The 28,000-nt window shown below is 52.0% G+C and overlaps 2 protein-coding genes across 5 annotated transcripts; one reads left to right on the plus strand and one right to left on the minus strand.

Annotated features, from left to right (window-relative positions):
* Positions 1 to 1,256: 1,256 nt before the first annotated feature.
* On the plus strand, positions 1,257 to 5,016 carry Sowaha (sosondowah ankyrin repeat domain family member A). Its single transcript, XM_052757926.1, has one exon. It carries the CDS (start codon positions 1,694 to 1,696, stop codon positions 3,350 to 3,352), a length of 1,659 nt encoding a protein of 552 aa, XP_052613886.1. The 5' UTR covers positions 1,257 to 1,693; the 3' UTR covers positions 3,353 to 5,016.
* A 9,178-nt stretch (positions 5,017 to 14,194) lies between these two features.
* On the minus strand, positions 14,195 to 25,903 carry Shroom1 (shroom family member 1). Of its 4 annotated transcripts, none has more exons than XM_052757884.1 (8): positions 25,081 to 25,903; positions 17,949 to 18,936; positions 17,815 to 17,870; positions 17,043 to 17,243; positions 16,284 to 16,853; positions 16,066 to 16,195; positions 15,660 to 15,932; positions 14,195 to 15,547 (listed from the first exon to the last, which is right to left on the minus strand). In XM_052757884.1, the coding sequence occupies exons 2-8, from the start codon at positions 18,891 to 18,893 to the stop codon at positions 15,218 to 15,220; spliced, it is 2,505 nt and encodes an 834-aa protein (XP_052613844.1). In that variant the 5' UTR covers positions 18,894 to 18,936; positions 25,081 to 25,903; the 3' UTR covers positions 14,195 to 15,217. The 4 variants fall into 4 exon arrangements, with proteins under 4 accessions (XP_052613844.1, XP_052613843.1, XP_052613845.1 ...); XM_052757883.1 differs by lacking the exon at positions 25,081 to 25,903 and adding an exon at positions 24,847 to 25,049; XM_052757885.1 differs by lacking the exons at positions 17,043 to 17,243; positions 25,081 to 25,903 and adding an exon at positions 24,847 to 25,045.
* Between the last annotated feature and the right edge of the window lie 2,097 nt (positions 25,904 to 28,000).

Below are 28,000 nucleotides of genomic sequence, written 5' to 3' on the forward strand. Positions count from 1 at the left end.
CAACCGTGAAACAAGCAGCCCCACCCCCACCCTGCCGGCTTCCTCCACTGAAAAAGCTCTTTCCCATCTGCATAACTCCCTAACCTGACGCTGTCTCCCAGTTTCACCTTGAATCCATGAATCCTGCCCAGACTGCCCGGCTCAGACTCCCAACCTGTCCCTGTTGAGTCTGACCACGCTCTGTTTCCTATAGTATTTGTAGTGTGTGCTATAACTCACATAGCATATTACACAGCTTTCTCACTCGTGTTTCCTCCTGATAAATGAACTCTGCTAGGCCGAAGCTTTTATCTCTCCTAACATATATCGAAGCCTGAAAAGGTCCTGCACAAGTTACGTCCTCAATAAATATTTGTGATATAACTGAAGTTTTAAAAACAGCTTGGGCTGGAGGTGCGATGGTGTAGTCAGGCCTTTGGGAGGCCTTGGGTTCCATACTTAATGCCTCAGTATAGTTCGTACTTTGCCTTTTTACTTTAAAACATAACAGACATATGCATACATAGTGGAAGAAATTATTTTAAAACGTTAATGGTCATTTCTGGTGGTATTTTTTCCTTCTTTGTGTTTTCCTGGGGGTTTATTCCTGAAGTCCTATGCTTCCCCCCGCCCCAGCTGAGGACTGAGCCCAGGGCCTTGTGCTTGCTAAGCACTCTACCACTGAGCGAAATCCCCAACCCTGAAGTCCTATGTTAAAATGGGCTATTTTTTGGCAACCCTACTGGTACACACCTATAATCTAGCACTCAGAACACTGAGGCACTGGCTTTGCAAGGTCCATACCAACTTGGGGTACACACAGAGACAAAATAAAGGGAGTGTGTTTGAAATAGTTCAGTGAGTATAAGTGCCCGCCGCCACGCCCAATGACCTGAATTCGAGCTCCAGAGTCCATATGATGGAAAGCTAGAACTGATTGGCTTCTGACCTACAAGACACACAGATTGGCTTCTGACCTACAAGACACACACACACACACACACACACCACTCAAAGAATAATAAAAAAAAATGCAACTTGCAAAGCTCCACCTTTAAAACAGTATTATTTTATCATGAGAAAACTGCTCTAAACCTCTTGTGATCCTCAAGTACCATGAATTCAACGTCACACACAGCGAATTGTTCTCTGAATTTCATGACTCCATTTTCCTGTATGAAACGCATCAGAAATTGGAGTGTTATTGGTGCAACATATATATATATATATTGCAAGGAGATACATATGTAAAATGTTGCTTTTATTTTGTGGTAAATACTGCTGAAAGGAATAAATAACCACGCCTCGCCCATGTACAGCAACATCCCCAGGGAACACACCCACTTAGCAACCAGGAGTGGAGCTGAAGAGCAGCGCTGCGCCTTTAATTCCGCGGCTGGGGTGGGGGCAGCTGGGAGAGGTTCCGCTCCCCCATTCCCTCCGCACCTCCAGTGGCAGCTGTCACCTGTAAGCCGAGCACCGCTCAGGGGCATGGAGCCCAGCACCCATTGGATAGGACCTCTCGGCAGCAACCTACCCCGCAAGCTGGGGGCCCGGCCAGGCGCAGGCGGAGGGCAGGAGCCCCAAGCGCCCTTCGCCCGGAGTCGTCCTAGGGCGGCGGAGAGGGCGTGACTGCAGTCCAGCTTCGGGGATCCGAGCCCCAGGTGAGCCTGGCGAGGCGGCTGGGGGGATCCCGGAGGCGCAGGGATCGAGCATGGCGCTGGCAGCGGCAGCCGCTGCCGCCGCCGCAGCCGCAGGGGTGAGCCAGGCGGCGGTGCTGGGTTTCCTGCTGGAGCACGGCGGGCAGGTGCGCAACTCGGAACTGCTGAGCCGCTTCAAGCCGCTGCTGGACGCTGGGGACCCGCGCTGCCGCGCAGCCCGCAGGGACCGCTTTAAGAAGTTCGTCAACAACGTGGCGGTGGTGAAGGAGCTGGACGGGGTCAAGTTCGTGGTGCTGAGAAAGAAGCCGCGGCCGCGGGAGGGACCAGAGCCCCCGCACCCCTCCAGCCCTGGGGTGCCAGCCATACAGGCCGAGTGCACTGCCGTCCCAGCGGAGGACAACTGCGTCCCCGGAGCTCCCCTTTCCCCACAGCCGTCCGAGGAACCGCTGGAGGACTGGTCCTCATCATCGGAGCTACAGCATGCCTCGAGGTCCCCACCCTCAGGGGTCACCCAGCTTGGGGCTCCATCAGACTCAGCGCCACAGCCCGGGGAACCCGAGGATCAGGAGCTACCCTGGCCCTCGGAGGGAGCCTCCGAGGTAGCCGCACCGGCCAGTGTGCCGTCGGGGGCAGCCTCGCCAAGCACAGAGTCGCCAGACCCGGAGCCTGCACCTCCCAGGGCGCAAGTGCCACCGCAGAAGCCCTGCATGCTGCCGGTGCGCTGCGTGGTCCCCGGCCCCGCGGCGCTGCGGATCCGCGCGGAGGAGCAAGGCCTGCGCCGGCAGCGGTCGGAGGAGCCCAGTCCGCGGGCCTCTCCGATGCTCCTGCGGCGGCTCTCGGTAGAGGAGTCGGGTCTGGGCCTGCACCTGGGACCCGGCCGCTCCCCTCATCTCAGGCGCCTGTCGCGAGCCGGCCCGCGCCTGCTGAGCCCGGATACGGAGGAGGTGCCTGCCGCGCCGCCGCCGCCGCCCGCGGTGCCCCTGGAGCCCACGGAGCACGAGTGGCTGGTGCGCACGGCCAGCGGCCATTGGAGCCACCAGCTGCACGGGCTGCTCTTGCGGGACAGCGGCCTGGCTGGCAAGCGTGACTTCATGTCGGGTTTCACCGCTCTACACTGGGCAGCCAAGAGCGGCGACCGGGAGATGGCTCTACAGCTGGTGGAGGTCGCCCGGCGTGGAGGCGCTCCCGTGGACGTGAACGCGCGCTCACACGGTGGCTACACGCCGCTGCACTTGGCGGCCCTGCACGGCCACGAGGATGCGGCCGTGCTGTTAGTGGTGCGTCTGGGCGCCCAAGTGCACGTCCGCGACCACAGCGGCCGTCGTGCCTACCAGTACCTGAAGCCTGGCTCCTCCTACGCGCTGCGGCGTTTACTTGGCGACCCTGGCCTGCGAACCACGACGGAGCCTGATGCGGCCAGTGGTGGCAGTGGGAGCCTTGTGTCGAGGCACCCCGTGCAGGTGGCCGCCACCATCCTCAGCTCCACCACTAGCGCGTTTCTGGGCGTCCTGGCCGACGACCTGATGCTCCAGGACCTGGCCCGTGGCTTGAAGAAGTCGAGCTCCTTCAGCAAATTCTTGGGTGCCTCGCCCATGGTTCCCCGAAAGAAGACCAAGATCCGTGGTGGCCTGCCATCCTTCCACGAAATCTCTCGTCGACCCACCCCGGGGCCTTTAGCTGGATTAATGCCCAGTCTGCCCCCTCCAACCTGAATGGCCTTTAAGCTGCCAATGCCTTGGTTGACCAACCAGGGCCTGTGCCATACCATCTAAGCCTGTCCAAGGCAGGCCCGACACCTGCAGCCTGGGTCTCACTTCCAACTTTATCCATTGCAGCCTGTCGTACCCAGATGGGCCTCCCCGTTCTGTCTGAACTTTGATGTGTGTACAGGAATTGGATTCTTGTCCCCTGGGAGAGGCTCCTATGAAGAAATGGAGCAGTCAGGTCTGAACTTGGAGGAGACTTGAAGTTTAGGGTCACATGCTAAGGGGCAGCAGCTGGTCTGGCCCCTGGAGGTGTTAAACCAGAGGCCTTCGTGTGGACAGATCTCCCAATTCAGAAGTCGAGCCAGGCTCTCTAGATGTTCAAAGATGGTGACTTTAAGATCTGTAGTGGCTTTGTAATTGGATGCTTTTATTCTGTTTTTAAATTAAAATGAGGTACAGAAAACTTTGATAATACCTTTTGAAATTCTATTTTTTCCACTTTTAGGCAAAGTACAAAGACATTTTCAGTCTTTTGCTGACTATTTTGGAAATCTATCTTTTAAAAAGTTGAGTCTAAAGGAAATTGGTCCTAGCCAACAACACTAAAGTTTATCTACCTCATCGTAGGCAGCACAGATTCTGGAATCTTGAGCATGGAACACCATTGTGACCCTAATGAATGTAACCAATTCCAATTGTACTGTGAACATCAAATATTGAGAAACAAGTGTGTGATTGAGTATGGTCACCCACGCCTTTCATCCTACCACTTGGGAGGTAGAGGCAAGCAGGTCTCTGTGAGTTCTAGACCAGCCTGGTCTACAGAGTGAGTTCCAGGACAGTCAGGGCTACACAGAGAGACTCTCTCAAAAGAAACCAAACAAACAATGCCCCCCTAAAAAAAAAACCCAAACAAGCAAAATCAAACAAACCAAAAGAAGTGCATCTTGAGAGTAAACGTGATTTAACAGAAAAAAGAGACATTTTGGTAAATAATTTTAAACTACTCTGAAATGTAAATGTGTTTCACATTAACTGGTGGCTACTTTGATTTGGCATGAAATTTCAATTTTTTTAAATTGTGATTTAATTGTGAATTCTGAATCTGTGGTTTTCAGTGCAATGGGTGACTATTCAAAGAAAAAAAATTATTATTCCAGAAAAAAATAATAGTAATTGAAATGATCATTACTCTTTTATATGAAAGTTCTGAACAAATAAGTGTATGATATCCATTTTTCAAAAACCATTTGAAATAGCAAATGCAGAACCTTAGTCCAGCAAACACAGATCTAGAATGAGTAGCTTAACTTCTGGACCTTTGCTCCTTCCTGTAAATGGAGCAGGCCTGTGGGTATGGCCAAGATTTCCAGTTGGGCATAGTAGAATCATAACAGTACCCTTCCCCCGCTTAAAAAAAAAGATGTGAAATCTATTTACTCAATCAGCTTTTTGTATCCTACCATGATATTGCTCTGTTTTTGAAAATTATGTTTGCATGTTATCTGAATGGTTATATGTTTGCAGTTATACTGAATGGTTCTTGTGGCACAGGGGAGTATGGCTCCCCACCCCATTATATGTCAGTGGGACCTTTGAAATCATTAAAGACAACCCAGCAGTCATTCATGGAATGATTTAAGCAATGAAATAAACAGTTCCTGTTTTTATTTCTGCTTGTGTGAGGAGCACTTCTCTTAGCTATAATTGGTTTTCCTTATCTAAAGAAACATTATTGCCGGGGCTGAAGAAATGGCTCAGCGATGAAAAAGCATGTAATGCTCTTGCAATGGACCCCAGCTTGGTCCCCAGCACCCACATAAGGCATCTCACAACCTCCTGTACCTCTGGACTCCATACCCCTACATAAACACACACCCGTGCACACAAATAGAAATAAACCTTGAAAATAATATTGTGTTAGTGTGTGAGGAGGGAACGTAGATCCTCATATGCTACAGAGCACATGTTGAGGGCAGCAGACAACTTTCAGGGTGAGTTTGCTCTTCCACTGTGAGGTCCAGGATTGAATGTGGGTTGTCAGGCCTGCGGGGCAAGCACTTTTTCCTGCTAGACCATGGTGTGCCACACATACCACCCCCCCATCACCACCACCTCCACCACCACCTCCACCACCACCTCCACCACCACCTCCACCACCTCCACCCCCACCTCCACCACCACCTCCTCTACCACCACCACCACCACCACCATCACCATCACCACCACCACCACCACCACCACACCATCACCACCACCTCCACCACCACCTCCACCCCCACCACCACCACCTCCTCTACCACCACCACCCCACCACCACCCCACCACCATCACTACCACCACCACCACCACCATCACCACCACACACACCACCACCACCATCACCATAACCACCACCACCACCACCACCACACCATCACCACCACCTCACCACCACCACCACCACCATCACCACCACCACCACACCATCACCACCACCTCACCACCACCACCACCACCATCACCACCACCACCACCACCAACACCACCATCACCACCCCCCCACCCCCCCACCATCACCATAACCACCCCACCACCACTGCAACACCATCACCACCACCTCACCAACACCAACAACACACACACCACCACCGCCACCACACCACCCTGCCACCCAGGGCTAGAGACTGAATTCAGGGTGTCTCCCTTACTGGGCAAACATTACCCACTAGCTTCATCCTGTTTCTATTTTAGCTATGTAATGTCTTCCCTTTCCCTTATATCTCCCCTGCCTCTTCCAATCATTCTTCATCCAAAGAGTTCAGATTTCTCGGCAAAGGAAAGGAGCCAATCACACAGGCATTCTAGCCACGGCCCACAGATAAATGCATGCCCGAGCTATCCTTCTTACTTCCCTCGCCTGGAACGCTAGTCTGCATGAACTATTCTAAAATGCAAATTAAATCTTCTGCCTCTGCAGGAAAATTGTGGGGAGGCAGTAATCACAGCAATTTTCGTAGCTGAGGAGCTCCAGGAGACAGAATGAAACATTCGAGATTTTTCTGTGACTGAAATGGGTTGACAAAGGTCCCGGGCATAGATAGGATGTACCTTGAGAGTCAAGGTCCCGGTTAGCAGAGCAGTAAAGGGAAGCAGCAGTACCAAGAATTTACCTCCCAGGAGAGCTACTTCAGCCCCTGAAAGAGTCTTCATATTTCCCCAGTACCCTGCAAACCTCCAAGTGAAAGAAAGCATTTGCTAAGAGTTAAGAATTAATAAACCCACAGCTCCGGTGTTAGGAACCATTGCTGTTTCCCTACAGGTCGAGACTATTCTGGAACTGTGAGGAAAGTCAGTGACAATCACAGTGTGTGGGAAGTTTGCAAGAACCACAGCTTTAATTTTTAACAGAAAATCACAAGTTGGGGACCGGAGAGAGAGCTGAGTTGGTAAAGGGCTTGCTCTGCAAATAGATGAACCTGAATTAAATACTTAGAACACATATTTAAAAAAAAAATCCAGGTGGCCAGATGTAGAGGGACCTGCCTTTAATCCTAGCACTTGGGAGGCAGAGGCAGGTGGATCGCTGTGAATTCAAGGCCAGCCTGGACTACGAAGTGAGTTCCAGGCCAGTCAGGGCTACACAGAGGGACCCTGCTGCAAACCAAACAAACAAACAACCAAACAGACAACAAAAAGCTTGGGGTTGGGGCTGGAGAGGCAGCTCAGGGAAAAGCACACTGGCTGCTCTGCCAGAGGACTGGGATTTGGTTCCCAGAACCTACATGGTGGCTCACAACCTCTGGACTTCAGTTCAGGAAATCAGACATCTTTTCTGACCTCCACGGGCATCAGGCACTCAGGTGGCATACAGGTGAAACACTCACGTACAAAAAATAAATAAATCTGAATAACTTTTAAGGCCCAGGTGTGGTGGCACATCTTTGTAACCTGAGTGCTGGGGGAGTAGAAACCACAGACAGGTGGTTCCCTGGAACTCACTGACCAGCCAGCCCAGCCTCTGGTGAGTTCCAGGCTACTGAGCGACCCTGTCTCAAAACAAAACAAAACAAAACAAAACAAAAATCCACAGGAGAGAAAACAAAAAATGAAAAACCCAAGTGGACAACATCTAAGGAAAAGGACCAGGGGTTGTCTTTTGGCAACCACACATGTGGGCATACATGTGCACACACACATTTGCACCCACACACAAATAAATCACACCCCCACACCCACCCTGACACCTCCCCCCCCACACCCACCCTGACACCTCCCCCCACACACACCATGGAATATACCCAGACACACGTAAATAAATAAATAAATGTAATAGAAAAATGAACCGTCAAGGCAATTTAGGTGGTAAAGGTTGTCACAGGAGGAGAGTGAGTCCTTTTACTGGAAGACAAGTTAATTGTTATAGACATGTGTCACAGCCACAGTGAGCTTGCTAATGTGTTTTACATGGCCTTTGATGGAGGCGGGGTTTCTTCTTGCAGGAGCCTCCCTTGCCTGATGAAGACTTAGGGCATGCATGGGTAATGCGTCTGAAAGCTGGGTGTGTTAAGTACGTTCCAGGCACAGTTCCCATAGGTCACAGTTATTAACTGGGCCTTGTGTGTGGTATAGATGTTTTCCTCACTCACCCCATTTGTGTATGTGTGCTTGTCATGTGTGCCTATGTATAGGCACATGCGGGTGGTGAATATGGGTGCATATGCACGTGGAGGCCCGAGGTTGATAGCTGAAATAATTTTCAATTGCTCTCTCACTTTATACAATGCGTCAGGGTCTCTCAATCAACCTAGAATTCCTGGATATGGCTCGTCTCTGTAGCCAGCTTGCTCTAGGGATCCTCTGTCTCTGCCTTCTGAGGCTAGAATTCCACGTGGGCCACCATGCCCGCCTGGCATTAATATGAGTTCTGGGGGTCTGAACTCTGGTCTTCGTGCTTGCTCAGCAAGCACTTAAGTACTGAGCTGTGTCCCCGGCCATGTCCCCAGCCATGTCCCCAGCCTTGTCCCCTGACTGTCAGTGTCTAGATCTTAAGTCAGGAAAACAAAGGCTGCAAAAGTTGGAAGAAACTTGTCCAGGCTCCCTTCCAGTAAGTGGCAGAGTGCATCTTGGTCTCACCAGGAATGTACTTGTTGACTGTGGTGGTTAGTGCTAGTGACTTGAAAGAATCCAGAATCAACGGAGAGATGGGCCTCTGGGCGTGCCTGTGTGGGATGACCTTGATTATATTGATTGAATGGGAAAAGGGAGCTGAGCAGCAACATGTTTGCATTCATCTCTCTCTGCTTCCTGATTGCGGACACGGTGTGATCCCCTGTTGGGGCCCACTAGGTTTCCTAGTGGCTGTACCCAGCAGGACTGCATAAGAGGTTGACTGGACCAGGGGCCTGGGTACCAGGTGACTGTAACTAGCAAGGGGGAGGTCTTCTGATCCACCCCTTGGCATTGTTATAAGGCACAGACATACATGCAGGCAAAACACCCATACACATAAAATAGGTTTTGTTTTGTTGTTTTTGAGACAGGGTCTTGCTGTCAGGCCCAAATTCTGGCGATTGGACAAAAGCAGCACTCCTCAGGAACTACCAAAGGGGCCAGTCCCCTGTCACTGGCAAAAGGAACAAATGGCTATCTGTGGTGCCTACTAGCATGACAACACGCTGGCCTCCAGGTCCCCGAGTATCACAAGTACCTGTTACCAATTTCGGAGTCCATGCTGACATCCTGGCTCTTCTCACCGCACCCCACTCTAGCCCTCTCCAGCTGGTGGGCTCCCCAGCCCAGCTTCTCATCCCTCTTCTAACCCTACCACTTCAGCCGCGCACTCTCTTGGTCTCCTTCGCTGGTACTGTCTTCATCTCTCGCTCCCCTCCCCCTCTCCTCTCATGGCAGGTCCAGTCTGCTGGCCATGTTCACTCTCCTGCGCTCTCTCCCTGCTCTTCCAGATGCCCCTGGTTGTACTTTCCCTTGTATCTATAATAGAAACTTTCCACGTAACCATCTTGGAATGTATGTAGTCAGTTTATACACTCACCATGTGCCACAAAAATATTGTAATTTTTAATCTAAGCCAGACATGTTTGTTGTCTGTCTTCAATCCCAGCACTCAGAAGGCAGAAGCGGGAGGATCTCTGTGAGTCCCAGGCCAACCTGGTCTACATTGCAAGTTCCCGGCCAGCCAGGATTACACAGTGAGACTCTGTCTCAAAACATTTTATTACAATAGAATCAGGAGAAGGTGAGTCTGGTGGTACATACCTGTGCCCCAATGAGGTGAAGGCAGATGAGCAGGGATTCAATGTCATCCTGAGTGTCGCTACATATGGAGTTCAAGGCCAGCCTGGGCTACTTGAGGTCCTGTCTCAAAATAATAACTATCATCTTCAGAATCAACAATATCATTCTTTCAGTATTTTATTCCATTTTTATTTATTTTGTGTCTATGTGTGTGGGCATGCACGTGACATGGCGCATGTGTGGAAGCCGGAGGATGACTTTCAGGAATCGGGTCTTTCCTTCTGCTGTTGCAGGTTCCAGAGAGGAAACCCAGCTTGTTAGGCTTGGCATCTGGTGCCTTTATCCACTTAGCTATCTGTCTTTCTTCCCTTTGGTGGATGGTTTGAGACAGGGTTTCTCTGTGTGGCCCTGGCTGTCCTGGAACTCGATTTGTAGACTAGGCTGGCCTCGAACTCACAAATATCTGCCTACTTCTGCCTCCCAAGTGAACACTGTCTTCCTTCCTTCCTTTCTTTTTTTTTTTTTTTTGTTGTTGTTGTTTTTTTTTTTTTGGTTTTTCGAGACAGGGTTTCTCTGTGTAGCTTTGGTGCCTTTCCTGGATCTCGCGCCGTAGACCAGGCTGGCCTCGAACTCACAGAGATCCGCCTGCCTCTGCCTCCCGAGTGCTGGGATTAAAGGCGTGCGCCACCACCGCCCGGCGAACACTGTCTTTCTTAACTTACATTTCTCAACTATCCTTGCCTTACCCACCTAAACTCCCACCAAGTCAGCTGAAAGCACCTGCCAGTCTTTATAAAGATGCTCCCAGGGGCTAGAGAGGTGGCTCAGTGGTTAAGAGCACTGGTTGCTCTTGCAGAGGACCTGGGTTCTGTTTCCAGCATCCACATGGTGGCTCACAACCATCTGTAACCTCAGATCCAGGGGATCCGATTTCCTCTTTTCTTCTCTAAAGGCACCAACCACCAAGCATGCATGCAGTGCATAGACATACATGCAGGCAAAATGCACACAAAATAAAACATGAATAAATCTAAAAAAAAAAAAAAAGGCTTTTTTTTTTTCCCCTGGAAGATATTGTGTGATCTTTTGAAACGGTCTCATAAATAGATTCATTATTCCTCTCCAGGTGGCCTTTTGTCTTCAGGAACTGGCCTCACCGTGGGGAACTGCCACACCTCTGGACTTGAACCTCTGAGGGAAAGCGAAAGGGAGCCAGGGAGGGGAGGATGTGGAAAGGGAAGAGGGAGGAAAAGGAGCGGATAAAGAAAAGGGCAGGGCATAGCAGAGCAAGAGGGAGGGAGAGGTGAGGGCTGGGGAAAGAAGATGTCTTAATCCATCCCTCTCCCATGGAGGAAAAAAATTCTCTCGGTGGTAAACGCAGAGCGATTTAAATACCAAAGATAACAGTCTGTCGGTGACAGTAATTTCTTCACAGTACGTGTCCTCTCCTTCTCAACCGCCACCATTCACCTCTCTTGGGCACAGCGCATTTGCCCTAAACTTCACCCGGGAGCCTCTGCCATCTGAATGAATGGCCAGCGCCTCCATCAGCCTCAGTGAGGACCCCCAGAGTTTCCGCTAGTCCCTGGCTTAAGTACGTTTTGTAACGAGCAGAATGTTCTCGACAGCTTGGGGTGCCGAGGAACACAGCTTCCCCATTCCATTTCCAATTTACTGTATGAAAGTAAAAAGTACACCAATTAAACTCTTAGGAGGAGGCGCGGCGGGGGCGGGATGAGCGGGAGGCCGCGGGGATGCCTGTTGCCCAGCAACAACGGCCCAAGCCAAACATCCAGCAAAGCGCACCTCCAGCAGCCGAAGGCGTATGACACCGAGTCACCACTCAAGCTGCGGAGGCGGCGGACAGATTGATTCCAGGATGGATGCTTTGGATCCACATCTCCGCCTTCCCTCCGCGGCCTATCTCATTCAGTCAACAATTTTCCAACGTAGGCCTGGTGGCCGTGAAAAGCGAGCCAGCCTTTTCCTTCTTAGCTGGCCAGAATTTTTTTCTGACAGAAGCAAAAGGCTCAGTTCCAGTTTTCAAGCCCAATAGAGGCATTGCCCATCAGAGCCAGGCCAAATCCCCAAGGCCGGCCTGGAGCATGTGCGAGCTCGCCAGGCTACGGGTGGCCAGTGTGGGTGGAAGCTTCCATGGTAAGGGAACAGTGCCCCCTGCTGGCGGTACCCCGCAGGATCAATGTATCGGGTTTCATATACCCGCCCCTCAAATCCTGAGGTATGGGATGCCATACAGAACCTCTGTCGTGAACTCCTGAGTGCCCTCAGAAGAAATCATCGATTGGACATGAAAAATACTGAGGCAAGAAGGAGACAAGACCAGGCTAGACACAAAGACAAGCGCTGGAAGCGCGGCCCTATTTGGGGGGAGGAGGGCTCTTGGTAACTGGCAGGATTGAGCCCGGAAATTTCATTATTCCCCCTTCGAAAAATCCAGCACAGAACCAAGCAAGGTTCATTAAGCTGGAAGATGGCAGTCATCCCTACTCCCACCCCTAAGCTGGAAGTGCTTTGAAATACACAACTTTCCACTGGCTTGGTGGACATTGCTAGATGTGCTTCTAATAATATCATAATGGAAGCATACAAAGGGCATTGTGTAGGGCAATAGGCAGAAATTAGTATCTTCCATGCAGAAAACTCCTCCAAGTGAACTGGCTCTGTCATGGCCTTGGAGCACAGGCCCACCCACAGGGTTCAAAGCAACAAAAAGCAAAGCATAATGTTAGAGGCCGCAATGGCCTCAGCAGGATCCTGTATGTTTTTAACAAAATGACACAATGTGAACATTGTCCTGTGCTCAATAGCCCGACTGTTGCAACTAATGCTTTTAGTATGAATACGATCATTTAAAATCCCCAACCCGTTGCATTTGTGACAATACACATCAGAAAACAAGCCCAGAAGCAGAGATTTCTCACTTTGGGGTCAGTGGTATTAAACACACACACACACACACACACGCACGCACGCACGCACGCACGCACGCACGCACGCACGCACGCACGCACGCACGCACGCACGCACGCACGTACATACGCACGCATGCACTCACTCACGTTTTGATGTGTCCAATTTCCAAAAGCACCCTGAGCTTTTGAGAGAAAATATTCTTATCCCTGGTGTTTGTAGCTTCGTTACTGAAGCTGGTCTCACGTTAATCTGCAAAACTGGTTCTGTGTACTCAGGGCTCCTGCACAAAAGGAGAGGGATTTGTCCTGTGTTTTGGACTATCACAGACCACCCCAAGGTCAGCCTTTCCCAAATACAGTACAAGCCCTCACTGCCTTTCTGGGCCTCCAGGCTTCACACCCACTATTTCCTGCTACCCTATTCTCCGTCTTTAGCTCCCATCCTCTGCTCCCTTCTGGCCTGGCTGATCCAGAGCTCATTTCAGACCAACAGCTGGATCAGGTCAGTTTTGTTTTTTGTGTTTTTGTGTTTTGAGGTGTGTTTAGGGCTCTCAATATGTTACTAGGCTGGTCTATAACTTATGGCTCTCAAACAAACCTTCCAACTCGGCCTGGCAGGTGCCATGATGAGAGACCCTACACCCAGTGGGTTTTATTTTTTTGGAGGGGGGTGTAGTTGGTTGGTGATGGTTGGAAAAAGCCGTGAGTGTGAGGATGGGTATATGAATGCCATGGCAGCTTCTGGGAGCTGGTTCTCTCCTGTGGAATCTGGAGTTTGAACTCAGGTTATCAGGCTTGCACAGCAAGGCCTTTTATCAGCTGAGTCGTCTCACTGGCCCAAGACCCTAGCTTCTGTGGTGGTGATCCAGTTACCAGGGCAGTTAGCAGTTGCTGGTGATTAGTGGAGTGACCCTCAGCCTCTCCTGTTTTCTAACCCGATTCTTCCGTCTCCCCAGACATTGCTGGGCCAGACTGATATTCTGCCAAGTCCTTTTTCAACTCTGGCCAGACAGGACTGCTGTAGTTTGTCAATGAACGCCCCCTCCCCCCATTCCTCCCCAACCCATGCAGGCAACATGGGCCTGTAGGCAGAGTTTTTGTCAGAACCACCAGCTCCAAAATAAACACACAGAGACTTAATATTAATTATAAATGTTTGGCCAATAGCTCAGGCTTGTTACTAGCTAGCTCTCACATTTTATTTTATTATTTTGTTTGTTTGTTTGGTTTGTTTTCGTTTTTTTGAGACAAGGTTTCTCTGTGTAACAATCCTGGCTGTCCTGGAACTCGATGTAGACCAGGCTGGCCTGGAAATCACTGAGAACTGCCCCTGCCTCCCAAGTGCTGGAATTAAAGGTGTGCGCCGCCGCCGCCGCCGCCGCCGCCGCCGCCGCCGCCGCCGCCGCCGCCGCCGCCGCCGCCGCCGCCACCACCCGGCTAACTCTTACATTTTAAATTAACCCATATTTATTTTCTACACTCTGCCATGTTTTCTCAGTACAAGTTTATCTCCTTCTCTCTGTGTCTCCTCCTGATTCTGAGAGACTCCTCCTCTTTGTGCTCTTTTTTTTCTGTAAGTCCTGCCTAACCTCTCTACCCGTCCAGCTATTGGCCAGTCACCTTCTTTATTAACCCAACATAGTGACACATATTCACACAGTGTAAAGGAATATTCCACACATGCCTCTCTCCAAAAATTTATTAGAAAATAAAACACAATACTGTTTTGCATCGCAAGCTGCAGTGTTCTACCTCGACTCCTCTGTCTCCCACCAGCTCTGACAGAGGGACTCAACGCCACAAGAGGTGTGTGCAGGGTTTGTACTCATTCGCCCTGCTTTATTTTTGTTGATGCTGTACCAGGGATTGAACCTAGGGTCTCATGTCAAGCAAGCACTCTACAACTCAGCTATATCTGCAGCCTCCTCTTTACATTATTTTAAAATTTTATTTATTTGGGGGGTGTTTTGCCTGCATGTAGTCTGTGCACCACCTGTGTGCAGGTCGGAGGGTGTCAGATCCCCTGGGACTGGAGTTACAGGTGGGTGTGAGCCATACAAGATGGATGCTGGAAATCGAACCCATCTGGAAGAACAGCAAGTGGTCTTAACTGCTGAGCCATCTCTCCAGCCCCCTACATCCCTCTTTTTACATTTTATTAAGAGGCACAGTCTAAGTTGCCCAGACTGGCTTTTAGCTCCATCTCTAGCCCAGGTAGGCCTTGAACTTGAAATCTTCCTGCCTCAGCCTCTCATGTACCTGGGATTACAGCTATATCACCAGGCCAGGTTTGAATACTGCAGGTTTTTTTTGTTTTGTTGTTGTTTTTGTTTTTTGTTGTTGTTGTTTTGGTTTTTTGAGACAGGATTTCTCTGTGTAACAGCCCAGGCTGTCCTGGAACTCACTTTGTAGAACAAGCTGGCCTTGAACTCACAGAGATCTGCCTGCCTCTGCCTCTGGAGTGCTGGGATCAAAGGTGTGCACCATCACTGCCCTGCTGAATACTGCTGTTTTTAAGACCCATAAATTAATTCCCAAATAATTACAAGCTTGAGTAAGGCCACAGGAGAACACTGTGGGAAGATGTGTCCTGGGAATGCCTATTCTGACACCTCCCTATTCCCTCAAGGGAAAGCTCTCTCTATAGCATGGCCTCAGTTGGGGGTGAGGCTGGGACAATACTCCTCACCTCAACCACCTGTAACTAGATAGGGGTAGCAAAAAGTGGTTTGTCCAGAGGACGGATTCCTGGGGCCCAGGACAGTCCAGGAGAAAGGGGATGATGACTGAGGTCGTTCCAGATGGTGTCCAGCTGTTCCTTAAGGAACCGGATTCGGTCGTCCAGGCTGCGCTGCTGGGACAGGATCCTGGCCTTGGCGGCCAGCAGCACACAATAGGAGCGCAGATGAACTTCGGGCAGCTCCCGCTCCAACACCTGACGCAGGGCTTGCTCCCGCCGAGCCACGTGCTCCTTCAGCTCCTTGGCGTCTTCCTGCTGCCGCAGCAGAAGCCGGAGGCGCTGCAGCAGCGAAGCCTGGAACCACCGGGAGAGGGCGCCGTGAGCACCGCTGCTCCCGGGAAGGTCCTGGCTGTAGACCGCAGGCCCCTGCAAGCCCAGCTCTTCCCCCAACCTCAACCTCTTTTACCTTCTCATCAGAGTCGCTGTCTGAGCTCGCCCTGGCCAAGGCGAGGTTCACACGGGCCAGGCGGCTGCCCAGCAGCAGCAGCAGACCAAGCACGCGCTCTAGATCAGTCATGAACCGACGGAACCGCTCCAGCTCCCGGGGCGTACAGGCTTGGCTCACTGCAGCCTCCAGATCTCCATGACATCGGGTCCAGTCTGCAGCCTTCCCCCGCAGGCGCTCCTGCTCCGCGTGAAGCTCTTGGAGCATCTTTTGGAGGAGGCGGGCTAGCTCCACCTGCAGGGAGGGCCTAGGTATTTATTCAAGAACTGGGCCAAGCCTGGGAGTTCTCCTCCCAGACACTAAGCTCGGCCCCCACTCATTTTTCAACGCCCACCGCCCTACCCCACCCCCTCGCGCCCCGACTCACTTTCTCTGCCTGAATGCTGTTTGATTTTGGGAGTCCTTGGCCACTTGACTGGTCAGGCACAGGGTGAGGGGTAGAGTTTTCCGACCTTGATGCCTCCTGGGTAGTCGGCAGTTCCTGGCTTCTGCAGGACCTGAGGACAAAGGCAGAGTTCTCTGAGTTTTTCTGCCCTAGACTGCAGACTCAGAATCAGGAGTCCCTAGTGCCTGGCTGGCGCTCACCCTGCCTCCGAAGCCCCGGCGGCCTCTTCTCCAGCCTCCTCACAGGCTGGCCTCATGGCAGCCAAGACCTCTGTGGCAGGAAAGAGCCCATCCAGCAGACCCAGAGGTGGCTCTGGACCGGGCTGGGCAGCAAAAGCGTCACTCAAAGAAGCATCCAGTCTGGCCAGCTGCTGAACCAGCTCCTCAAAATGCCGACTAGGCCAGGTTGGCTTAGGTCCAGACTGGCCCCAGGTCAGAGAAGTGTGGTGAGGGGTTCCTGAAGTCTCAGAGCCTGAAGGGCATAGGACATCGACCGAAGGAGGCTTGAGGGGATTATTTTCTGTAGCTGTAGAGGGACCAGTGGTCAGCAGTCCCGTAGTGTCAAAGGTTAGGTTGTCATCATTTGTAGTCCCAGGAGGGCTGTGGTTTGTGGGTCTGGAGAAGCCCACAGAACCGTTTACCCCCTGCCAATTGTCATCTGCTCTTGTGATCCCTGGGCCCTCCTGGAGGGGACTCTCTGCTGAGGCTGTAATCTGGACAGTTTTTTTGCTCAAGTCGTTTTCATCCTGCTGGTCAGAGGTGTGGAGATCCCTAGAGATGGAAGAGTTGCTGAATCAGAAAAGGCCCCCGCGAAGACAGCAGCTGTCTTTTCAAGGGCTGCCAGCCCCCAATTCCCACCACCTGGGCACTATAAGAGAGAGTTCCCCACCTTCTGGCATTTTCTAGATGATTGTGTGTGAGGAAAGTGTCTCTCTGTGCTTAGACACAGTGGGGATTCACCTGGTTGGGAGCCCCTGGGGGGCATGGGAATCATGAGATGGTGGTGTCTCGGCTTCTTCCAGGAACACATCATCATCAGGGAGAGAGGGGTTCGGAGTAGACACCATGAAGGTCTCGGGGACCCTCTGACCACAGCCGGCTGGGCTGCTTTGGAAGGCCTCTGTAGGACACACCACTGCAGCCTCTTTCTGAGTCAAGAACCTAGAGGCAGGGACCCTACAGTGACCAGGAAAGAGGTCACCTCCCCACTGCACCACAGAAATAGTAGTTTGCAAAAGACGGAAGTCTCCAACTGAGGTAGGTGGACGGTCTCCTAACAATGAATCCGTTGTCAGCGTGACTGGATTTTGAATCACCTAGGAGACACACCTTTGGCTAACTGTGAGGGAGTTTGCAGAGAGGTGTCACTGGAGAGGAAAGACCCACCCTGGATGTGGTCAGTGCCATCCCGTGGACCCGGGTTCTGGACTGAACAAAAAGTGGAAAAGGAGAAAGAGAGCTGAGCACTAGCAGGAATCTGTTTCCTGACTGCGGATGCAGTGTGACCAGAAGCCTCACGCTCCCTGGATCCATGCCTTCCCTGCCGTGATGGACTCTACTCTCTTCAACCCTGAGCCAAAATAAGTATTTCTTCTCTAAGTCCCCTTTGTTAGGAATTTGGTCACGACAATAGGAAAAGTAATGAATACATGACCCGTGATTCCTTTTTAAGCAAGAGCTGTGAAAGTGGACTCCAGACATCTCTGTCCCCAGAGAGTCCCATGTCTCTCACCTGGAAAGCTTGATCTGAAGTAATGGTCTCGGGGTTTCTGTCCTTTGGGGAACAGCCTAGAAAGGGGAACAGTGGCCTGAAATATAGCAGTCTCCCAGATGCCTCCCTCCCCCACCAGCCTTTCCCTTCCATACCTGGCCAGTGGCGGCCACAGTCCTTTCTGAACCCGTGCGGGGACTCATGACCTCGCCTGAAACGCTCATACTCCGACCCGCAGGCCTACAGGCAAGGCCACGATTCACGCACGGGGAGTCCAGCTCCACTGAGCTTAGAGACTGAGTCTCCTGCAGCCCTCTGGACTTAGCGTGCGCCCCACGCGGCAACTCCTGGGTGGAGCAAGCCTCTCTCAAGCCCTCGCCCGTGGGTCCACCGCTCCAACCCACGCGATGCAGTTTGCCTGGCTCGGAGAAACAGCACATCCGCTGCTGGCTGGCCAGACGGCCCCGGTCAGCAGCACCCAGCGCTCGGACCGGGGTGCGTGCGGGCTCCGCTTCTCCTCCTCCCTCGTGGCAGCTGGAGGCGGAGCGCGCGTGCACCGTGGGAGGCCGCGGGGGGAGCGCGGGCCGCAGGCGGCCGGGCAGGCTCATGCGGAGCTCCTTTCTCTGGAACGATGTCTCCCGCAGCACTCGACGCTGCGCACCCTGCAGCCGCTGGCGGTAGGCGGCCCTTGAGGCTGGGGGGCTGGGCGGCTCAGCGGGGCGTGCCGCAGCCTCAGCCTCGGCGGCCAGCGCGTACAGCAGCGGGGTGTCCTGTCTGCTCAGGGACCCCTGGCTTCCTTGGACCTCTGGGGGCCGCGGGCCACTGTGCCCAGCGACTACCGGTTCGGGCCGCTGGGTAGTTGGAAGGACAGCATCCTGCCGGGTAGGGGATCGGCCGCCCCAAACCACGCGCACGTAGTCCCAGTCTAGGTAAGGGAGGAGCTCGGTGCTAGGAGACGGTGTGCGCATCTCCGGACCACCAGACGCCGCGGAGAAAGAGCTGTAGGCTGAGTCGGCGCGCGTGGACAGCCGTCGCAAGTCCAGATTTCCAGAGGCTGAGGCCGGGGAGGTGCAGTCGCTCCCAGTACCCAGGGCCTCCATGGCTGTGCAGTTGGAGACTAGGGCCGGCAGGCGGGGTGGAAAGCTAAAACCAAACAAAACATAGATGGGCTGTTGGATGAATAGTTCAGGTAAGGGTTAGGACAGCCTGCTGGCTCCTAAACCATAGAGAACCCGGGGCTTATATATCCACTCTCGGGTCGGATGGTCCCTAGCTCTGGCATCTTCCTCCTACCCCTCAGTGTGGTAGAGAAACTGGAGGTTGAGATGGCGTGGGCAATTGGACTCATTGTAGAGCGCAGGTCTGGGGGTTGGGATCCTCAGTTCTGACGCAAATGGCCCATTCGCTTGCCTTGGGGACTGGGCCTTCCCGAGCTGCACCTCTGCCCTGGCACCTCTACCCCTGTTGAGAACAGGCGCATGCTCAAACCTCAGTCCCACCCAGGCTGCTTCCTGGCCATTCTGTTGGCTTCTCTGTGTGATCTTTCCCTGATAAACAACGATCAAGAATGTTCTGAGATCACAGAGGAGCCCAGAGAAGGGGGGCAAAGAGGCAAGGCAGGCGCAGAGATATCTTCACCGTCTCCGTTCACCCCACTCTGTGTTCTTTACGGTCCAGGTGAGTCATAGAAATACCCACCTTAATCCTCATCTCCCTATGTGCTTTTTACAAATGAGAACCCTGAGGTTCTGAGGAGGAAGCGATTGGCCCAGAGGCACACACAGGTCCTAAGTGGCATAACCCTGGCTGGAATCTAGGCATGCCTCCAAGCTCACTGCAGCCAAAATCAATTTCCTAGAGGCAAACCCTGCCCAAAGCCCTTGTCATGGCCCCCTTCCCCCAACAAAGCCCAAACTCCAAGTACCATAAATTCCAGAATAACGGCTGGGTGGGTCTGCAATTCTGTCTTCTGCCTAGGAACCATGAGCAGACACCCACCTCCTTTATGCCTTGCCAATAGGACTCAATTTGGAGGTCTCTGGGTTCCTGGGGACCTCCACAGCGTCACTCACCCCCGACTCTGTGACTGTTTGCTGTTTCCTCCTTTCGTTCCCACCCCCTGAGCTTCCTGAGGACAGGTCCTGCCCTGATTTGTCACCCAGTGCCTGGCACCAGCCCTGGCATGTAGTCAATGTTAAATAAATAGTTGCTGAATGGCAAGGGAAGGGACGGAGGTGTGGGGAGTTGATGGAGGGGTGGCCTTGGCAGGGAAGGAAGAGGCTCCATGTTTTATGTCCCTCTTCCCCCTCCCTATTAGTCTTTTCTGGGGAACGCGACAGAATGTGTGAGGAGGCCCTGGCCACCACGGACATAACCAGGTTACTCATGCATTATCAGGAAGAAACAGAGCCTGCAGGCAAGCAGGACTGCCTGGAAACTGATCCCTCCCCAGTGCCGGGAGGCAGAGCCAGGGGAAGGCCTGGGCGGTTGTGCTGGGTCTGGCCGAGAGCAGCTTTGAGGCTTGGGGGATCTATGGGGAAGTTTGTCTCCCTTGACATACTTGGGGGGTGGGTGGGGTGCATAGATTAGGGAGATACACCCTGGCATGTGCTCCAAAGGCAGGCTCATTTGAGCTTCCCAGATACTGGAATTCAGGGTCACCCTACACCCACCTCTCTGAGGTGCAGGATACCATACATTGTTGGGAGTGAGTCCAGGAGCATAAAACCTTCCTATAATGGAGAGGCAAGTGAGCCTTCACTCCACCCAGGGCCAGACATCTTGATGTGGCTGTGCTGGGCCTATTCATGCCCAGCAAGACCAGCCCACAGGTTGAGAACTACTGCCTAAAAGGATAGTCAGCTCTTCTAAAAGGTCTACCCTGGCTGCTCAGATACCAGCTCTCTCTCTTCCTAAGTTTTCTTCTCTTTAAAAAGTTTTTTGGGGGGGGCTGGAGAGATGGTTCAGCGGTTAAGAGCACTGGCTGTTCTTCCAGAGGACCCAGGTTCAATTCCCAGCGCCCACATGGCAGCTCACAACTGTCTGTAACTCCAGTTCCAGGGAATCTGACACCCTCATACCAATGCACATAAAATAAAGTTAAAAAAGACTTTTTTTTTTTTGGAGGTGGGCAGTAGTGGCACACTCCTTTAATCCCAGCACTTGGGAGGCAGAGGCAGGAGGATGTCTGTGAGTTGAGTTTGAGACCAGCCTGGTCTACAGAGCTAGTTCCAGGACAGCCAAGGCTACACAAAGAAACTTTGTCTCAAAAAAACCAAACAACAACAACAAACAAAAAAGTTTGTATGTGTATGTGGTGTCTGCACATGGGTGTGGTGTATGCACATGTATATGCATGTGGAAGCCAGAGGTTGATGTCTGATGTCTTCCTCAATCTCTTTTCGCCTCTTTTTTTTTTTTTTTTTTTTTTTTTGAGACAGCCCTGGCTGTCCCAGAACTCACTAAGTAAACCAGGATGCCCTTGAACTCATGGAGATCCACCTGCCTCTGCCTTCCAAGTGTCAGGATTAAAGATGTGTGCCACCAAGCCTGGTCCACCCCACTTTTTTGAGACAGGCTCTTTTACTGAACCTCATGTGGCTAGGCTGACTGGCCAATGAGTTCCCGGGATCCTCCCATCTCTTCTCCACCCTCCACACCCAGCAGCAGTGCCCTGCTCTTTCTCAGGTGTTGGGGATTCAAACTCAGGTCCACATGCTTGTATAGCACGCACTTACTAACCATGCCATCCCCCAACTTCTCTCTTCCTCATCTTCCTAAACCCAACTCATGCCTATCCATGTCGGCATGCCGAAAGAAAGAGTGATGAAATATTAAGATATTCCCTCAAAGGAGGCGTTGAGGCTGGAGAGGTGACTCCCAGACTGACAACTTGAGTTTGATCCTTGGGGATCCACATGCTCATTGTCATTGTGGCATGCATGATCTCTCTCTCTCTCTCCCCACTCCCTCCCTCTCTCTCCCTCTCTCTCCTACACGCAAACATAAATAAATAAAAAAAAATTTTTTTAAAGAAACCATTTAAGTAGGGTGGTAGTGGTGCACACCTTTGATCCTAGCATTTGGGAGGCAGAAGCAGGCAGATCTCTGTGAGTTTGAGGCCAGCCTGGTCTACAGAGTGAATTCCAGGGCTCCACAGAGAAACCCTGTCTCAAAACACCACAAATAGAAGAAGGAGAAGGGGAAAGGGAAGGGGAAGGAGGAGGAGGAGGAGGAGAAGGAAGAGGAGGAGGAGGAGAAGAAACCATGAAAATTTATATTAGTGAGTGTCTGACACAACGAAGGATTCTCTAAGCACCAGATAAAAATGGCTAACACAGCTGGAGAGAGGTGTTAAAAGCACTGGCTACACTGGCCGTGGTGGTGGCATGCTTTTGTTTGTTTGTTTGTTTTGTTTTGTTTTTCAAAACAGAGTTTCTCTGTGTAGCTTTGCGCCTTTCCTGGAACTCACTCTGTAGCCCAGACTGGCCTGGAACTCACAGGTATCTGCCTGCCTCTGCCTCCCGAGTGCTGGGATTACAGGCGTGCGCCGCTTCCACCGCCACCACCACCTGGCGGCCGTGGCATGCTTTTAATCCCTGCATTTGTAAAGCAGAAGCAAGTGGATCTCTATGAGTCCGAGGCCAGCCTGGCCCATATAGCAAGTTCCAGGCCAGCCAAGGCCTGCCTCAAAAGTCAGACAAACAAGCAAACAAACAAAAAGAGAACTTGCTGCTTTTGCAGAGGACCCAGATTTGGTTCCCCAGCACCCACATGGCAGCTCACAACCATCTGTAACTAGAGTTCCAGGGGATCCCATGCCCTCTTCTGTTCTCCATGGGCACCAGATATGCATGTGGTACACATACATACATACATGTAGGAAAAACACTCATATAAATAAAAACATAAAAATAAATTTAAAAAACAAAACAAACAAAAACAGCTTAAGGTACAGAAAGGAGACTCACTGGGAAAAACTGTTCACTGTGCAGGTCTGACAACCTGAGTTTGATTGCCAGGGCCCATAGGAAAAGTCGGATTCAGGGGCTGGAGTGCTGGCTCAGCAGTTAAGAGCACGGACTGCTCTTACAAAGGCCTGAGGTTTGGTTCCCAGCACCCACATGGTGGCTCACAACGAACTATAACTCCAGTTCCAGATGATCCAGCACCCTGCAAAGGCTATTGCATGCGCGTGGGCACATAAAATGCTTTTGAAAAGTCAGATGCTGTAATGCATATCAGCCAGTAATTTCGGCATACCAGCAGTGAGGTGGGAAGTAGAAACAAAACAACCATCTGGAAGCTTGTGGGCCAGCTACCCTCAAATACACTACACAGCAGCAGAAACAAGCTTGCCTCACCAAGGTGGAAAGTGACAATGGACTCTTGAAAGTCCCCCTCTGATGTCTATAGCCACACTCCGACACTTATGCCCATACTAACACGCACACTAATGTAATTAATGAAAACATCAATGTATAATGAACCATTAAATGTGTACATATGTAGGTTTTCTTATTGCCCCTAACTTGTCTCAAGGATGCTATCGCATTGGTGGCCCCAGCAGGTTTCTGTCCACGCAGGACTCCCATACCGTACTCTTTGTAGACTCTGCTGTACCACCAAGGCCTGGAGCCTCCACACAAACAACAAGGAATGTTCATGCTTGTCCCCAGAGCAGAGGTTGCGGCGTAGTCTGCTAGAAAAGTAGACTAGGGTCTTGGGGATGGAGGAAGGTACTTGTCACCTAATGAAGAATAAGTGAGCTGTGCTCAGGGTTCAGAGCTCAGGCTCTTGAGGGTGGAAGCACCAGCCCTGGAGGATGAAACTCCAGAGACTGGACAAGACTGGCATTGGAGAGCAGATAAGCCATAGAGCACTCATTCATTCTGGGGGACCTGGGCTTTGCTGTGGCCACGGCAAATTTCGCGGTGGTTGGGATATGGGTCTGGTACTCGAGAGTGAAGGTGGACCCAGGCAAGCAACCAGACCCAGGACTTCAGTCAAGGCTTGTGGGGAAGTTCAATGAAGACAGTTTTCAGTGGACAAAAACCCTGTCAAGGCCATGCATGCGAGCCCAGGGCAGGTAACAGAAGAGGTACAGGAGAAAAGACAGCCTCAAAGTTCATCTGGAATGAAACTGTCCTTCCAGCGCCATCTCCCATCTGACTTCCTGTGTGGACCTGTGCAGGCCACTCCTTGCCTCTGGCCTTCCCGTAGCACTGTGGACAGCTGTAACTGCACTGGGCTGAATCTCCGGGAGTCAGACCCCCCAGGGTTCAGGACTAGATCCTAAGTCCTAGCACCCCAGGCTAGGTCTGATGGGTGAGCTCTCTGTCCAGCTCCTTGGTTCTCTCTGTCCTCCTATTTTCCATGGCCATAGGTGACATTGCACCCCCGCATAATAACTGTTCTGAGACATAGCAGCTGGTCCCTGAAGCCCTGGGGCGGCCCCTGCTGAGACCCTACTTCCAGGAGGTGTACAAAAAACACAGGATGCCTGTGACACCTAGGTACAGACAGTCACTGCCATGGACAGAGCACATACACAGGTTCAAATTCCAGGCAAACAGGGGCCCCAAAGGGGGTTGGATCCAAGCTCTGGGGACCACATTGTGGCAGCAGAGTCACATGGAGAGGCGAGAGAGCGGGCGCTTGAGACACTAGGAGAGCCAGTGGCCTCTGACCAGCATATTTCTAGGCCTTTCCTGTGCGGCTCTTGGTCCGAGAAGATCGGGGACTAAGAGGGACTGAGATTCTCCAGCAACAGAACAGAGGGTCGCCGGGCGGCTGCCACTGTGTACCGAGTCCCCGCAACAGCTAGGACAGCTGGACGGCTCTGTCCCCTGCCAGGCCTGGACAAGAGTAAAGGTGCGCAGGGTTCTACTCGGCTGACGCATCCGGACTGGACTCCAGGTCAGAAGGTCCAGAAGGAACGACGGGTCTGGCTGCTTCGCGGCCACCACTGTCGCCGCCCCGACCCTCCCGTCCTGGTCCTCCTCCTGCGGACTACAGGCTGCGCGTCCCCTCACCCGGCCCCCCGCAGCGTACCTGTGGCTCCGGCCGGAGACGCTCTCCAGGGCGTCCGCGTCCGGCTGCGCGGTGACATCCGAGCCCCAGGCTCCAGCTCCCGACGCCACCTCCAGGCTCCGGCCGCCACAAGGGAGGCGCCACCTCCTACCAAGAGGGGCGGGAGCCTCGAGTGGCGGCGGGGCCCCGGGAGCCGCGCCCCTTCCCGGTGTGATTCTGCGCGTGGCCCCTGTCCCCGGGCCCCGGACCTCTTACCAAGGCAGAGAACCCGATCGGGAAGGCGCTCGATCGCACTCGCTCCTAGCACTGCTGGATCTGCAGGCAAGACTTCAGCAACCACAGTCTCCTAGGTGCGGAGGTCAAACTCTCTCGGGAGCACCAAAACCTCGCTTTTTTGTTTTCCTTTTAAAAAATGACATTCACTTATTTATTTACTTATAGGTGTGCGTGTGCGTGCGTGAGTGCGTGTGCGTGCGTGCGTCTTTGTGTATGTGTGTGCAGGCTCCCATATGGAGGTCAGAGAACAACTTCCGTTCTTTCCTTCCACCCTGTGGAGTCCTGGGATCCAACTCAGGTGATGATCTGGCTTGATGACATAAACCTTTATCCACTGGACCATCTCTCCTGGCCTGTTCTCCTAAGTTCCGTAGAGGAAAGAGACGTGCCCCGGGCTCCTGCCTCATGCTCTCCCTCTGAGTGTGCTTTAGATGACCATGGCTACTTGGTCAACGCTCTATGCAGACATTTCCCAAACCCTGCCGCCTACCTGACCCTTCCCACGCGCTCTCCTTTGTCTCCCTGCTTCCCGTTTCTCCCCCTACCAGACCCAAACCAGACAGAGCCCTGGACATATGGGCTCACATCTGCGACTGGGAATGCGCCTTCACCTTCTGGGACCATCTCAGCCTCAAAGAATGCTCTGCTGGGCCCTGAGAGATGGCCCAGTGGTTTGGATCACTTGTTGCTTTTGCTGAGGACTTAAGTTCGACTCCCAGCACCACAGAAGTGGCTCACGATCATTTGTAACTCTAGTTCTCGGGAACCCAACACCCTCTCCTGACCTCTGAGGGCACTAGGCATGCACATGGTGCACATACATGCAGGTAAAACGTTCATGCACCATGCACATAAAATTAAAAACAAAACAAAACAGAATGTTCTGTCTTCATCTGCCACTGTGCTCTCTCTTGCCCAACTTTCCAAAGTTTATGCTCTATTCCTGGGAGGGGTTGGGGCCCTTTGTTGAGCCCCTCCATCTCCAACCTTGTTCTGACTTGGTCTGAGCATGTCTGGGGACAAGGCTGTGTCCCCCCAACCTGGCATCTTAGCAAAAAAAAAAAGCTTGTTTGTATAATAACTGGAAGCCAGAACTCTGTCCATGAGTCAGGGCTGCCAGTCCTGGGTCTAGAGTCTGAAGTTTCTGTTTCCTGGGTCTTCTAGAGAGCCTAACTCCTGAAAACCAATTCCCCCCCTCTCATTTGTATATTGTGGGCTGGAGAGATGGCTGATGTTAGGAACGCTTGCTGCCCTAACAGAGGTGCTAGGTCTGGCCCCCAGCTTCCACATGACAGCTCACTACTCTCTGTAACTCTAGTCCCAGGCCAGCCTGGGCTATGTAAGGAGACCCTGTCTCAAAAATGAAAGTTTAGTTGTCTCTACCCTTCTGTGGCTCCGTGCTTTCTGAGGCTTGGGAGAGTTCTTCTCCTGAGTGCCTTATATGGACAGACTTAGCCAGGATTAGATGACAGCGCTTGCTGACCAAGAAGCTGATGGGTGGGGGATGGGGCAGTGCTCAAAAGGTAAAGTGCTGGCCACTCAGCATGAGAATCTGAGTTTGGGTCTGCAGCACCTAGGTAAAAAGCCAGGTGCCCCAGCTCACACTTGTTACACTGTGCAAGGGACATGGTGGTGGTGGTGGTGGTGTGTGTGTGTATAGATGGATTCCTGGAGTTGGCAGCTGGTCTAGCCAAACTGATAAGCTCCAGATTCACTGAGAGACCTTGTCTCAAAAAGTAAGGTGTGGGGAAGTGATAGAAGAAAATGCTCAGAGTTGATCTCTGGCTTTCATATGCGCGTGTGTGCATGCGCAAACACACACACACACACACACACACACACACACACACACACACACATACACACACCCCACACAGACAGAAAGTGAGCCTGTGGACTGGACACTTGTCATCTGAGCTGAAAAAGAAAGACCTTTACAACAGGTATGGTGGTGCGCATCCCTGATTCCAGCTCCCAGGAGGTGGAGCCAGTAGATGAGGAGTTCAAGGCCAGTCTCAGCTACATAGTTAATTTGAGGCCAGCCCGGGCTGCATGAAACCCTACCTCAAAAAACAAACAACAAAATAAGCAATCCAGAAGTAGTTCAACAAAAATCATGGTGTCTGTATTTTTTATTTTGTTATTATGTGAATATTCATGTGAATGGGATGAGTTTATACACTTGAGTGCAAATGCCCACAGAGGCCAAAAGGCAGCATCAAATCCCCTGGAGCTGGAGTGACCATCAGCTGTAAAATGATTGACATGAGTACTGAGAACGGAACCTGGGTCCTCCGGAACAGCAGTACACAATCCTGACTTCTGAACCATCTGTCCAGCCAAATGTCTATTTTTGAAATACCAAGAAAACATGAATCATTATTTACATCCAAATGTCTACTTAAACTGTCAATACTCCTTCACTTTTTGTTTCCTCTGAGAAAGTCTCCGGACCTGGTTGGACTCGATTTCACAATTTTCATGCCTCAAGCTTCCCTAGAGCTAAGCCACAGATGTGAGGGCAACTGGCTGTGACATCTGTCCCCTCATTGATTGCCTGAGTTGACTCCGATCTCGCTGGCTAGGCAGGTGTTCCCATCCTGCATGTATGTCCCTTCCTCACACAGATGGGGGCCAATCTTTGATCAAGGATGTGAACAGCTACAGTCGCCTGCTAGAACCTCCAGACAGGCTTCCAAGTGCTGAGTCACCACACCCGGCTGTTTTGCGCACACACACACACACACACACACACACACACACACACACACACATACACGTGTTTGTTGTTTGTTTTTCCAAGATGAGGTTTCTCTGTGTAGCTCTGGCTGGCCTGGAACTCACTATGTAGACCAGGTTGGCCTCCTCTGCCTCCCATGTACTGGGATTAAAGGTGTGA

Source organism: Peromyscus californicus, unplaced genomic scaffold (genome assembly GCF_007827085.1).
Source record: "Peromyscus californicus insignis strain IS unplaced genomic scaffold, ASM782708v3 Scaffold_3__1_contigs__length_106647218, whole genome shotgun sequence".
In the NCBI taxonomy this organism is placed as follows: Eukaryota; Metazoa; Chordata; class Mammalia; order Rodentia; family Cricetidae; genus Peromyscus; species Peromyscus californicus.